The 15536-nt window shown below is 48.0% G+C and overlaps 1 protein-coding gene across 3 annotated transcripts in view; it reads left to right on the top strand.

Moving 5' to 3' along the window:
- The window catches only part of SPATS2 (spermatogenesis associated serine rich 2), a 139897-nt gene that overhangs the window by 71817 nt on the left and 52544 nt on the right, over positions 1–15536 (top strand). For all 3 annotated transcript variants that reach the window (XM_033938066.1, XM_033938067.1, XM_033938068.1), the window contains 2 exons: positions 8260–8309; positions 9377–9635. In XM_033938066.1, the coding sequence (XP_033793957.1) occupies positions 8260–8309; positions 9377–9635 (309 nt within the window). The remainder of the gene's footprint in view (positions 1–8259; positions 8310–9376; positions 9636–15536) is intronic.

Below are 15536 nucleotides of genomic sequence, written 5' to 3'. Positions count from 1 at the left end.
CGACGAAGCTTCTCCCGGTGTCAACACAGACTCTTCCAGTACAGGTCCAGTCTGAACATATCACGACACCAACCACCGGCACCATCGATATTCCATCGGTGCGGCATCAAGATCCGGCACACCGCTCCAGGCCTTCGACATGGGTGTCGAAACATCAATCATCTCGACACCGGTCTCCGTCCACCCAGTCATCAAGAGATGAACTGCCTGTCAACTCTGTTAAGGTGTCTCACAAACGCAATCATACAGACACCCCGACACCGAACCGGCACCAATCCCAACATCGGTCCCCATCGGCGTTACAAGACTCCGATCTATTGGGAGACTGATCCGGCAACCCCATCTACCACAGAAGCTGAAGGCTCTTCTGCAACAGACTCTCCATGTCATTCTCTCACTGGAGCTTCTTCCCCCAGTGAAAAGATCTACAAGTTCATCTGTCAGATGGGGAAGAATCTATCTATTAGTTTGGAGCCTGATTCCAAGTACAACAAGGAGTTTCTAGACACTCTTGATTATGACCAGACTCCTCGGGAAATGCTAAAATTGCCCTTACATGGCATCTTGAGAGAGACTTTTTATAAGAACTTTGAGACTCCTCTGTCCATTCCAATTGCACCAAAGAAGCTAGAGTCTCTTTACAAAGTAATTCCTCTCCTGGGATTTGATAAACCTAAGCTGCCGCATCAATCCCTGGTAGTAGAGTCCACTTTGAAAAAGTCACTGTCAGCTAGTGTCTATGCCTCTTTCCCTCCTGGTAGGGAGAGACGTGCAATGGATAAGTTTGGGCGCCGGCTCTACCAGAACTCCATGCTGGCGAATAGGTCAGGAAACTTTTTCCTGTTACCTCAGATACCTAGATAAGCAGTTTTCTGCTTATCAGAAATACGTTCCTGCTCGAAAGGCAAAGGGTTTCCAGCAGCTTGTCTCCTGTCTTACAGCTGTGAAAATATATGGTTCGCTCTGCATATGACACTTTTGAGCTAACCTCCAGAGCAGCAGCCATGTTGGTGGCCATGCGCAGGCTTGCATGGCTATAGGTGTCTGACCTGGATGTTAATCACCAGGATCGTCTCGCCAATTCACCATGTCTTGGTGATGAGCTCTTCGGAGCCTCCACAGAGACCGCCACACAAAAACTCTCCGCCCACGAGAGACAATGGGACACTTTGGTGAAGCCTAAGAAGAAATCACCTCCCTTCAAGTCTGCTTCCTCATATCAACACAGGTTTTCTGCCAAGGTTTCTGCTCCTTCCCATCCCCCTCCAAAAAAGCAGAAGCAACAAACGCGTCAGCCTAAAAGTCAGCTGACTGCTCATCCAAAATCCTCAGTCTTTTTGATGTGTTCCTACAGAGCATAGCCACCGTTCCATTTCTTCACCCTCTCCCTCAGCCGATTGGAGGGTGTCTACAAACCTACATCCATATTGAATGGCAGGGTCGGCTTCAGCGGTGGGGCAGGGAGGAAGCAGTGGTGGCTTCAGCGGGGGGACAGGCAGGGAGAGAGGAAGAAAACGTTGGAGGGGAATGGAGTGTGTTGAGTGGCAGGGTCAGTTTCAGGGCTGGGGTGGGGAGGCAAGGAGACATCGGCAGCGGTGGCCTCAGTGGGGGGGGCAGGCAGGGAGAGAGAAAGAAAAAGTTGGATTCATGGAGGGACAGAGAGAGATATTGGTTGGGGAATGGAATGAAGTCTGGGGGAGAGGAAGTATGAAGGAGGCAGAAAGAATAGAATAAATATTGGATGCACAGTCAAAAGGAAGTGCAACTAGAGACTCATGAAATCACCAGACAACAAAGGTAGGAAAAATGATTTTATTTTCAATTTAGTTCAGGTTCAGGTTTCAGGTTTATTCAGGTTTATTAAAATTTGATATCCCGCCATGTGTCAGTTTTGAGAATTTATATCTGCTGTCTATATTTTGCACTATGTTTGTCTATTTTTCTATAGTTGTTACTGAGGTGACATTGCATATTTTAGTCATCTGAGGTGATGTTGCATATTTTAGCCTCTGTGTAAAACCCCCGAATATAAATAACACAGGTCAACAGTACACATCAGTTAATGTTGGGTGAGTTTTGTAGTATTTTTCATGCTGATTTTAAATCTGTGTTTAGTTTTTCTCTAGCACATCACATTTTTGTAATGAGGCTCATTATATATAATTATTAACGTTAATTGGACGATATATCATGCGTTTATAGGATAAACGTATAAGGAGAGTTAACGACAGTTGTCTGTGTTTTTTTTTATGCTACAGATTATTATCAGTCTTTATTATGCCAAGACATTGTACTAATCAGCCAGATAGTTTCTGTTACGTCTGTGGTTCATTCACAATGAAAGCACAACATTGTCCAATTACCGTAGATCTGAAGAAGGCATACAAATTGTACTTTGGCTGTCCACTGGGTGACCAGAATAAGTCTTGGGCTCCACATATCATCTGTACCAGTTGTTCCAATGGACTTCGTGATTGGCTCAATCGACAAAAGGCAGCGATGTCATTTGCAATCCCAATGATATGGATGGAACCATGGGATCATATTAAAGATTGCTACTTTTGCTTTGTGAACATAAGTGGATTCTCAGCTAAAACTAAGCACTAAATTATATATCCTACTCTGGATTCTGCTATTAGGCCTGTTTCTCATGATGACTCACTGCCTGTCCCTATACCTCCACAAGACGGACTTGCTTCTGTGGAACATGATAAGGAATGTGATGATGATGCAGCAGCTGGTCATAATCCATTATCTGATCCTGATTATGTGAATGATGAAGATTCAGAACCAGAGACCTTTACACAAGCTGAGCTCAATGATCTTATTCGTGATCTAAATCTTTCAAAAGAAAAAGCAGAACTTCTTGCTTCAAGACTTAAGCAAAAGCACTTGCGTGCAAAAGATGCTAATATAACTCTTTACAGAAAAGAACATAAGATTTGCCGCTGCTGGGTCAGACCAGTGGTCCATTGTGCCCAGCAGTCCGCTCACGCAGCGGCCCTTAGGTCAAAGACCAGTGCCCTATTTGAGTCTAGCCTTACCTGTGTATGTTCTGTTCCAGTAGGAACTTATCCAACCGTTTCTTGAATCCCTGAAGGGTGCTTTCCCCTATAACAGCCTCCGCAAGAGCGTTCCAGATTTTTACCACTCTCTGGGTGAAAAAGAACTTCCTTATGTTTGTACGGAATCTTTTCCCTTCTAATTTTAGCGAGTGCCCTCTCGTTTTCTTCACCTTGGAGATGGTGAACAATCTCTCTTCTCTATTAAGTCAATTCCCTTCAATATCATGAATGTTTCGATCATGTCCCCTCTCAGTCTTCTCTTTGCAAGGGAGAAAAGGACCAGTTTCTCTAGCCCGTTGTACGGCAGCTCTCCCAGTTGCTTAACCATTTTTGTTGCTCTTCTCTGGACCCTTTCAATTAGTACTATGTCTTTTTTCATGTACAGCGACTAGTGTTGGATGCAGTATTCCAGGTGGGGGCGTACCATAGTCCGGTATAACGGCATGATAACCTTTTCAGATCTGTTTGTGATCTCCTTATTAATCATTCCTAGCATTCTGTTTGCCCTTTTCGCCGCCACCGCAAATTGCACAGACGGTTTCATTGACTTGTCTACAAGTACTCCCAAGTCTCTTTCCTGGGGGCTGTCTCCGAGTATAGCACTGGACATCTTGTATTTGTGCATATGATTTTTGTTACCGACATGCATCACCTTGCACTTATCCACGTTGAACCTCATTTGCCATTTCGAAGCCCATTCCTCGAGCGTATTTGTCTCTTTATAGGTCTTCACAATCCTTCTGTGACCTCACTACTCTGAATAACTTTGTATCGTTCGCAAATTAAATCACCTCACTCGTTGTGCCAATTTCTAGGTCGTTTATAAATATGTTGAAGAGCACAGGCCTGAGCACCGAACCCTTCAGCACTCCACGCTTTTCCAGTCCGAGTATTGTCCATTCACCCCACTCTGTTTCCTATCCGCCAACCAGTTTTTAATCCACGTGAGTATATCACCCTCGATTCCATGGCTCGCAGTTTTTCGAAGTAGACGTTCATGTGGAAACTTGTCAAACGCCTTCTGAAAATCTAGATATACGATGTCGACCGGGTCACCCTTGTCTATCTGCCCATTTACTCCTTCGAAGAAATGCAGTAAGTTTGTCAAGCAAGATCTTCCTTTGCTGAAGCCGTGCTGGCTGGTCCTCATCAGTTTGTGTCTGTCAAGGTGATTGATGATGCAGTCCTTTATCAGCGCCTCTACCAACTTTCCCGGTACCAAAGTCAGACTCACTGGTCTGTAGTTTCCCGGATCTCCCTTCGAACCTTTCTTGAAGATTGGTGTAACATTCGCCACTTTCCAGTCTTCCGGAATCTTTCCTGATTTGATTGACAGATTGGCTATTAGTTGGAGCAGTTCAGCTATAACCCCTTTCAGTTCCTTGATTACCCTCAGGTGGATGCCATCTTCACTGTAAATGGCTCATTGTGCTTTTGTCATGACATCAACAGGCTCTTCAACAGTTTGTCACAAGTGCATTTTCCAGATGAATAGCGGCTCTTCATTGATTCTTCACAGAGAAGCTTGAAGGCAGTGTTACTGCACAATGGAAATTCCAAACCAAGTACCATATTTTTCGCTCCATAAAACGCACCCTAGATTTAGAGGAGGAAAAAAACCCCCATTCTGAACCAAATTCTCCCTGCCAGGCTCTATACCTTGTCCCCCTTCTGATAGTCTAGTGGTAGGCAGGGACAGGGCAAGCAGACCTAGTGATAGGCAGGGCCCCCCCCCACCCCAAGGCAGGCAGGCAGGGCCCTCACCTCCCCCCCAAAGTGCATAATCTTGCTTCTCTTCTTCACTAACCATGTGTACCATTTCCTCCCCTTCCATTAAGTATCACATCTCTGTATCTTTATTCTTCCCCTTTCTAGCATTATTCCATGTCCCTGTCCCTATGCTCCCTCCTCCTTAAGCATTTCTTTGCTCTGTCTCTTTCCCTCCCCTGGTTGCCCTGGTTCTTATGCTGGGATTGTCATTTCCTTCCTCCTGTACTTCTCATCCCCACCCCCAACCCGAGGCAGTCATCAGTGACGCAGCAGAGGGACTCGCCTGTAGGAAAAAGCCACGAAGCAGCCTGTTTAGCATGCTGCAGCTGCCAACACTGCTGGAGGGAGGTTTGTTGCTCGGTCATCTCACTGGGAGAGTCAGCAGGATTCGCATGGGAGGGAGAGATAGGAGGGTTGGTGCGGGTGGGGGGGGCCGTTGTCGTTGACAAGGTGAATCGTCCTCCTTCAGCGGGCCCCCCTCACAGTTTCGGGCCCTAGGCACGTGCCTACTGGGCCTATTGATTAATCTGGCCCTGCTTATGAGAATGTGAAGAATTTACCAGAAGCAATCAGTTATAAAACACACCAGTGGAACATCTGGTGATATGAAGGTCATTGGCATGCTAATGGGAATGCAAGGAAGATTCACTAAATACTGCTGTTTCCTGGGATAGCAGATAACATAACATAACAAAAGATTTCTAGACCGCATAACCATGAGTTCAATGCAGTTAACAAAAGATTATGCTATGAGGAAATACAATGTTGATGGGATGAAGATTTAGTTAGAAATTTGGAAAAGAAAAGTTTTCAAAAGTTTTCGATAATGTTTATAAGATATAGATCTAGTTAACAATGGATGAAAATCTTTGTCATGAGAAACAGCCTGATAAGAAAGTCAATGCCCAAGATGTCTCTTACCTTTACAACCCTTTACTGAAGGGAACGTAAATAAGGCATGGGTTTTCCTACTTCTCTCAGTAGTCATGATAACAAATCTTTCAGCAAGATATAAAGGAGCAGCACCAAAAGCTACTTTGTAACATAAGCAGCCTAATTTAAAAATCACCCGGGCCTCCACTGGGAGCCAGTGCAACTCACGATAATAAGGAGTGGCATGAACGTACTTCTTCAGGCTGTAGATCATTCTTACAGCTGTGTTTTGCACCAAAACCAGTCTAGTCAAATTTTTCTTAGTAGTCGTCAAATACATAACATTACAATAATCTAAAATACTCAAAAATAATGTCTGGACTAAGAGAGTAAAAGCGGTAGTGTCAAAGTAAGATCTGACAGTACGAAGTTTCCACAAGGTATAGCAGATCTACAGCTGAACATTATGTCAAGTGTGTCTGGCAGCTGAGGGATACCTATAACCCAGGGACAAGCTGTGTGAAATTTATGCCATTGGTGGATCCTCATAAAATATTTCTTCCACCTCTTCATATCAAGCTGGGGTTCATGAAGAACAATATCTTGTTAAGAAATTTCCAAAAATCAGCACTGCAAAACTGAAAGAAATGATATTTATATGCCCACAGATCAAGTCCATTATGCAAGATGAAGATTTTAAGCAATCACTCTCAGCAGCTGAGCTTGAAGCTTGGGAGGCTTCAAGTGGTTAGTGGAAAAGTTTCTGGGCAACCATAAGTCTCCTTCATACAAGGAAGGAGTTCAGAATCTCCTGACTCATATCAGAATCTCCTGACTCATATCAGAATCTCCTGACTCATATCAGAATCTCCTGACTCATCAGAAACTTGGCTGTCGCATGTCATTAAAAATACACTTTTTGCACTCACATCTTGATTTTTTTCCGGAAAATTTTGGTATGGTGAGTGACAAGCAAGGAGAATGTTTTCACCAGGACATTCAGTTAATGGAGCGTCGCTACCAAGGTTTCTGGAATGAGAGTATGATGGCCAACTACTGATGGATGTTGTGCCGTGCCAATCCGGACACAACTCACAAAAAGAAATCATACTCTAAGCATTTTTGAAGAAATATTGGTGCTAAGTGGCACAGTCCAGTATAATTATGCTATGCTGTGTGCTTATTTGACTTTGGACCAAAGATACTGCAATATTTCTTTAAGCTGATGCTGCAATTCTTAAACCTTATAACTTTAAAAGTTTACGTGACTGAAAAAAACTAATAGATCTGAAATCAGCATGAAAAACTGATTTAGAAAAATGTACTGTTGTCAGATTCCGAAAAAAAATTTTGTTGCCTTGGGTAATTAACATTTTCTCTGCGTACAGTGTGCTTTGTGTTTTTACAATTTTGTAGTTACATTATGTATTAATAAGATTATATTGTGTGTATATGAAAAATGGATGGAAAAAATAGCATTACAATTAGTACTATTATTATGGGAGTGGATCAGGGACAGAGTTTGGGCGGGAGGACTCGGTTGGTATTATTAGGCTTAGGAGGTACTTCCCTTGAAAAGGTTGAGAAACACTGAGTTAGATAGTCTTCAAGAAGATACTAGTAGGACAGTGCCTTTGCTTCTTTTGCACACCTTCTTAAGTTCCTTAGCATGGGTATGCAGGTATGCAAGTTTGATACCTTAGTCCTCAGAAGTCCTTCACCTATCATGTCTTCCTTCCACTGGATACATCCCATTCATATGTATTGGTCTGGCATGGAAAATGAGGAAGGGGAAATTTGGACTTATTAATTTCCTTGAGTCTTGCCAGACCAGTCCAGAACCCACCCAAGGAAGCCATGACAGTCGAGAGTTCTCGGTCTGACAATTCAGAAAACTAACAAAGAGCATCTTGTAGCTTACTCTGAAGGTGGTAGTTTCCTTGGTATACGGGCTTCTCATTACTGGATTAGTGACAATGAACTGCTCTAGGTTTGGTTTTGGGAGTGGATTGGAATCCCAAAACATGAGGATTGCATTTAGTGATCTTAAATTTGATATTGGATACCAAGTAACTGAAAACAGAAGTAACCCTCTATAAGGGAAGTGAAGTCAGTTCTGAGTTGTTGTTGTTTTGCTATGGCTCTGTCTACTGGCAGAGGTAAATAGTCCACTTGTCTGACAGGATTTGAGGCTATTTCCCACTGAATATCTCAGGCAGCGGATTGGCCAGTGACCAGCTATGAATATCGGCTTGGTTGGCTAAGTCTTCAACAGCTACATTTATCCCGGAAATTCATTGCCAGTAGCTGGATATGGCCCTGGCATTGAATACCGCAGGAGATAGTCAGACTGCTTCTCACAGTCTGACTATTGGCCCCATGGTCTTTATCTTCCTTCATTTTTCTGTATTTCTATATTTGCCTGTAACCCTCTGAATCACCTTTTAATAATGAAAAGTGTAATGATTTTTCAAGGTGTGTAAAACAGTTCAATACATGTTAACTCCTCCTCAGTTATCTGTCTCTCATCTCCCTTATTTTTTCCAATCAGGAAATGCCTGTGAAGTGCTGAAGGAATGGACAGTGACGGGCAAAAAAAAGGTAACGAATTCGTTGGTGTTTATAGTGAAAAGTGTCTGCATCTGCCTTCACTGCAAGTCTGGGGGTTGTCAGTGACGCTATGCAAACTTGTAAGGAAAAAGGAGCAATTTAGTGATTTTTGCAGTCTTGAGGAGGGGGCAGATCAATGACTTGTTGTCTCTGGGGAGGGAATTGTGTGTTTAGTGACTTGCTCTACATCAGTGCCTGCAAGGGAGCAGCAGTCACTAATAGCTACAGGCCTATGCTGTGGTGTGGGGATCAGTAAGGAAAAGGGAAGCTTTAAAGTGATAACCCTAGTGATTAGAATGTTGAGACTAGATGAACCCAGCTACTTGTAAAATGGTCTTAATGATTCATAAGAAAGTCAACCAGGTTGTTGATGGTTCCAAAAGGTTTTGCGATATGGTGTAAGAAACCTATAACCAACCCAAAATTGTGAAACAGGATGCCGCTAGAAATTCTTCCTGAAAAAAGTCCGTCTAGTTTTTGAGGAAAAACTTTTCATAGTTTTTTGATAGGGCTTAAAATTGTCAGTTGAACAGTGACAACTTTTGGGCTGTTGATAAATGAGAGATGGTGGCAAGAAAGTAGTCCATTAGACAGGCATGACTGACTATAAGCTGGCTGTGAGAAAGGGGAGATGGTATATTAAAGACTGGTGGTTACAATATTGCCTAATCTTATGTAGTGGTGAGGAAGGAAGGTCAGGATCTTAGGAATTTGTCTCTGTGGAGGAAAAGGGAGGAGAATTTAGGGATTGTTTAGTTGTTAGCTTTTAATGGTTGTATTTGTATTGATTATACTTGACTTCAAGCAATTGTTATGATTCAGACAGCAGAATATAAATTGCAGACTTGACCGTGGAAGGGGGAGTCTATTAACTTATAGGGGTGTTACTGTAAACCTGTACCTGCAAGGGGACGAGAGGAATTGGTGACCCCTGGTAGTCTTAAGATGAGTAGCTGTTTTTTGGCAGGCTGTTTCTGATTCTTCCTGGCATAGATAAAATGTTAATCATTTTATGGATTATGGCTTAATATGTTTGCCTGCTTATTCTCTATCCCCAGAACAAAAAGAAAAAAAGCAAGCCCAAAGCCTCAATTACAACAGCCAGCAGTCCAGCTAATGGGAGCAAAGAAGTTCCCAATGAGGGAGATCAGTCGGCAACATCCTCTGAAAAGGGAGGCATGAATGGCTACATCAATGGCTCTGTCAATGACACAGAGTCTGTGGACTCACTCAGCGAAGGCTTGGATACACTCTCTATAGATGCCAGGGAACTAGAAGAATCTGAACCAGCCACCGTAGAGGCACCAGATGTGACAGGCAAGTGCAGGAGTAGAGAGCTATAACGAGGAGGAGAACATCACTGTAAATAGCAATATACTATAAATGGGGAAATTTAAGTGCAAGATCTAGTCCAACAGCTCATTGATGGCTTAGATAGGAGGTAACCAAATCTTGGGTAACCATGAATGAAAGTTCATATCTCTAAAGCTTGGTAGAGATTGGTTCTGATTAAGCTAGAAGAGCAATGGAGCAAGGGGAAACAAATGAACTAAACAAAAAGGCAAAGTTTCATTTTCTATTCATCCTTTGACAGTTTTTTGTATGTCTCCTAACCTCAATATCTCTCTTGATTTTTACCGTATATACTCGAATATAAGTCGATCTGAATATAAGTCGAGACCCCCATTTTCCCCCAAAAAAGGAGGAAAAATGGTTGACTCGAATATAAGTCAAGGGCTTAATATTCAAGTGCCATGCCCTGCCAGGATCTGCACCCAGTGTCCCCTCCGTCACACCCTCCCCTGCAAGGTTCTGCACCCAGCCCCCTTCCCTCCCTGCCCTGAACTCAGTCCCATTCTCTACCAGGCTGTGAATCAAGCCCCCTTCCCTGCCAGGCTCTGCATACTGTCCCCCCTCCCTGCCAGGCTCTGAACATTGTCCCACCTTCTTTCCCCGTACCCTCTGCCCCCTAAAAAGAGCCAGCCTCATCAGTGATGTCACAATGGCTTGATTATCCCATACTCCCCTCTGCCCTCTAACCCAGCCAGCAGATTAACTGTTTCCCTTAACTTAAATCATCTAGTGGTAGGCCAGGACAGGAGGGATCCCTCCCATCTCCTGCCCTGGCCTACACTAACAATTACCACCCTCCCTCCTTCCCTCCCTGTCATCTGGTGGTGTCACCTGGTGGTCACCTGTACCTGGTGGTTTAGCGTGTATCCCGCGCTGAAATCCTCCAGAAGATTGTAAACTGTAGGGATGAAAGGCAGCAAACACACACATGCAGGATATGAGTCGGGATGGAGGCTGCCAGTGGCTAGCTCCGAACCCCTTTTATTATGATTCTATGCTAATGACATCATTGTAACTCCCTCGATTACATGTCTAATGATTGGTGGATACAAAGGTACATGCTTGTGATCACCCTCCAACTCAGCACTTAGACAATACCTGTGTTATCCCAGGACAAGCAGGCATGATATTCTCACGTGGGGTGACGTCATCTACGGAGCCCCGATGCGGAAGCATTTTCAAGCAAACTTGATTGAAGATTTAAGTTTGCTCTGCTGCTCCACGCATGCGTGCCTTCCTGCTCCACTAGGGGGCGCATCCCCTCGTGGTCTCCAGTTCAAAATTTTCCGCTGAGCCTAGAAGTCGTGTTTTTTCAGGCTCTGCCCCAACTGCCTTCTAGCACCGCGATTTTTTCTTGTTTTTTATCGATTTAGTCGCTGTGCGCGAGTTTTTTTCTTGTTTCAACTGTTCCTGCTTCGTTTTCCACCGACCCGGAGGCTTTCGTGGCCGCGTGGCTATTCGAGCCGCGGCCAGTTTCGATTCTATGTCCCGGCCTTTGACAGGCTTTAAAAAGTGCTCCCGGTGCGAGCGGCTTCTTTCCATCACAGACCCGCATCGCCGGTGCATCCTCTGCCTGGGGGCCGCTCATCCAACCGACTCCTGCCCCCAGTGCGCTACTTTCCAGAACCGGGCCCTCCGTCGAAGAAAAGCCCGCATGGCGGATCTTTTCGCCCCGGACCAACCCTCTACCTCGGCCTCGAGGTCGGCCCCGGCCTTGACCTCGGCCCCGAATACCTCGGCATCGCCTCGAGACTCGAACCCGAAGTCCTCGGGACAACAGAAGACCTCGGCTCCGGGTAAGTCCCCTCTTCCCTCTTCAGGTTCTATACCAGCAAAGAAACCAGCCTCGGGGACGCCGGCGACGCATGGCGGAAGCCCCATGCTTACAACCCCGGCGAAGCCCTCCAAGCCTTCGGGCCGTGCCTCCACCACACGGGAATACTCTGATACGAGGTCGCCCCCGGTGGAGTGCACCGAGGCAGTGGACATGCCCTCGATGCTGTCCGTGCCCGTTTTCCAGGACCTACTCCGAGCGATGATCTCGTCGGAGCTGTCCACTGCAATGGCCCATTTGCAACCGGCCTCGACCTCGACCCCGCATGTGCCAGACCAGCCTGAGCCTCGCGTCGAGCCACCTCGAAGAAAAGCGCGCAAGCTTCGCCGCATTCCATCCTCCTTGGACTCCTCACCGAGGCACCCGAGGCGCTCTCCCTCCACAGACCGCCGCGGTGCAAAACGTAGTGCTAAAACCTCGAACCGCCGTACCTCCAAGAAAGCCCGGGGTTCCCCCACTCTACGAGGCCGTTCACCTACACCTCGTACGGGACTGCTAAGGGTGGCTGAGTTATCACTCTCCAACCCGCGCATCCTCCGAACTCCCCCTCGGACCGGGACTCCGACCCGAGTTTGCAGGTTGTCACCGAGGGAGTCCGGGTCGAGGTCACCGATTCGACATCGATCGGTACCTCGAACCCCGGCATCGTCTCCGAGGGGCTCCTCGAGACGTCGGAGATCTACGACCCCGGAACACTTTCACAGTACTTCCCCGGTCTCGGAGCGTGGATCGGAGCAGGAACCTCGATACTCGAGGGAAGCCTCCCCATCCTACTCCACCCGACGGAGGTCTCGTTCACCGACCCCGCACGGGGCCTCGGAACATCTCGCCCATCCTTCACTCGCTTTGTCCAGGACATGGGCCACGCTTTGGACTTAGACCTCCAGTCCGACTCCAGATACTCTAAGGAATACCTAGCGGAGCTGGATATGCCATCACTGCCCAGAGAGTCCCTGCGCTTACCGCCTAACCCGGTACGCCAACAGGCCTTCTTCAGGAACCTGGAGACCCCCTACATGGTCACAGCCGTACCCTCCAAAATGGAGGCCAAGTACCGCACAGTACCCTACCCGAGATTCGAACAACCACAGCTCTCCCACCAGTCGCTGCTAGTAGAATCCTCCTTGAAAAAGGCCCACCCATCCCGGGTCTCAGCCGCGGTCCCCCCAGGCCGAGAAGGCCGAACCCTAGACAAGTTCGGCAGGAGACTATATCAGAATGCCATGATGGCCTCTAGGGTGCAAAGCTACACTTTCACCTTCACATCCTACTTCAAACACCTCATTGGACTATTGAGAGCCTTTGAGACTGACCTACCGGCCTCCCGCCAAGGAGCGTTTGGCCTCCTTTTAGAGTCCCTCTCCAACCTGCGCCTCCATCTATTCCACGCGGCCTACGATGGCTTCGAACTCTCCTCCAGAGAGGCAGCCTTTGCTATCGCCATGCGCCGACTAGCCTGGCTGCGCCTGGTCAACATGGACCCCAACTTACAGGACCGGTTGGCTAACCTACCCTGCGTGGGAAAAGAACTGTTCGATGACACGATCGAGGCGGCCACAAAACACCTCTCCGAACACGAACGCTCGTTTGCCTCCCTCGTCCGGCAAAAACCTAAACCGCCCGCGCTCAGGCCGTTTAGGGCCCCTCCACGCTGCTACCCACAAAAATCCACCCCTCCCTTCTCGCGGCCTCCACCCAGGTGGCCGCAAGCCCACCACTGGGCCATGCCCAAGTCCCAACCGCCTGCGGCCTCCAAACCATCCCCGTCCTTTTGACGAGATTCGCGGAAGGGGGCGGGCCCCCTCCGCCATAGTCCCAGGCCTCCTTCCCATTGGAGGTCGCCTCAAAGCCTTTTACCCTCGCTGGGAACAAGTCACGTCGGATGCATGGGTCCTTGGCGTGATCTCATCAGGATACTCTCTCAACTTTTGGGCCATTCCTCCAGACAACCCCCCAAGGAATTGTCCTCCCAACCGGACGCAGCTACCCCTACTCCTCTCCGAGGCTCGAGACCTGCTTCGCCTCAGGGCAGTGGAGGAGGTTCCCCCCGACCAACGGGGGAAGGGCTTCTACTCCTGTTAATTCCTGGTACCGAAAAAAACGGGAGACCTACGCCCAATACTAGACCTGAGACGCTTCAACAGATTTCTAGTACGGGAAAAATTTCGGATGCTTTCCCTACCGACCCTCTACCCCATGATCGACGAGGGCGACTGGCTCTGCTCCCTCGATCTGAAGGAGGCGTACACACATGTCCCAGTACACCCCGCCCACCGCAAGTTCTTGCGTTTTCAGGTAGGGGACTGGCACCTACAATACCGAGTCCTCCCCTTCGGCCTAGCATCATCACCTCGGGTCTTCACCAAATGCCTCGTGGTGGTCGCAGCAACCTTACGCTCCCAGGGCCTCCAGGTATTCCCCTACCTGGACGACTGGCTGATCAAAGCCCCGTCCAGGGAAGGGGTTATCTCAGCGACCCAACAGACTATTACCTACCTACAAAGTCTGGGGTTCGAAATAAACTTCCCAAAATCCTAACTACGCCCCTCGCAGTCCCTACAGTTCATCGGGGCCATGCTGGATACGGTTCGCCTCCGTTCCCTCCTCCCCCCTCCGCGCCTAGAGGCGTTAGTAAGTCTGAGTCGAAGGATCTCCCTGCTGACCTCGGTATCAGCCCGACAGATGATGACTCTCCTAGGCCACATGGCCTCCACCGTCCATGTCACACCCTTCGCCCGCCTCCATCTGAGAATACCTCAATGGACCCTGGCCTCTCAATGGCGTCAAGACCGGGACCCAATCGACCGTCCCGTGACAGTGATTCCTTCCTTGCAAAGATCGCTCCGCTGGTGGACCGACTCTTCAAATCTTTCCAAAGGTTTACTCTTCCTCGCCCCTCATCACAGCAAGGTACTCACCACGGACTCGTCAGAGTACGCTTGGGGAGCCCATCTGGACGGCCTACGCACGCAGGGGATGTGGTCAGCGGAAGACCGCCGCTGCCACATCAACATGCTAGAGCTCCGGGCTATCTATCTCGCAGCTGTAGCTTTTCAGCATCTGCTCCACGACCGGGTGGTCCTCATCCGAACCGACAACCAGGTAGCAATGTACTATGTAAACAAACAAGGAGGAACAGGGTCTTGGTTCCTCTGTCGGGAAGCCCTGCGCCTCTGGAAATGGGCAATCTCCAACAACACCTTCCTTCGAGCGGTGTACATACAAGGAGAACAAAAACTGTCTGGCGGACAGACTCAGCCGCCTCCTCCAGCCACACGAGTGGTCACTGCACTCTCAAACCCTACGACAGGTGTTCAAACAGTGGGGGACACCTCAAATAGATCTGTTCGCATCCCCCCACAATCACAAACTGCCTCTCTTCTGCTCCTGGATGTACTCCCTGGACCGGCTCGAGGCCGACGCCTTCCTCCTCGACTGGGAGGGAAGGTTCCTATACGCGTTCCCGCCGTTTCCTCTGATCCTGCGGACGCTCATCCACCTGAAAACAGTACAAGCCACCCTGATCCTGATCGCTCCTCGCTGGCCACGCCAGCCTTGGTTTTCCCTTCTACTTCAACTCAGTGTCAGAGATCCACTGCCTCTGCCTCGGTTTCTCTCTCTACTATCACAGGGTCAGGGTTCGCTGTTACATCCCAATCTTCAATCTCTTCATCTGAATGCTTGGTTTCTTTCCCCCTGACTTCTCTCCCCGTGTCTCAATCAGTCAAGGAGATATTGGAGGCCTCTAGAAAGACCTCAACGAGAACCTGCTACTCCCAAAAGTGGACCAGATTCTCAGCCTGGTGCTCCTCTCACAGCCAGGACCCCTGGTCCTTGACTATTTACTTCAATTATCTCACTCCGGCCTAAAGACCAACTCCATTCGAGTACACCTCAGTGCGATTGCAGCCTTCCATCAGCCCCTGGAAGGGAAAGCCCTCTCGCTCCATCCCCTAGTCTCTCGCTTCATGAAGGGTCTTCTGAATGTCCACCCTCCTCTCAAACCTCCTCCGGTGGTTTGGAACCTTAAC

Source organism: Geotrypetes seraphini, chromosome 3 (assembly GCF_902459505.1).
Source record: "Geotrypetes seraphini chromosome 3, aGeoSer1.1, whole genome shotgun sequence".
Classification (NCBI taxonomy): Eukaryota; Metazoa; Chordata; class Amphibia; order Gymnophiona; family Dermophiidae; genus Geotrypetes; species Geotrypetes seraphini.
Note: the sequence above shows the minus strand (reverse complement) of the source record. Positions and strands in the feature narration are given on the sequence as shown.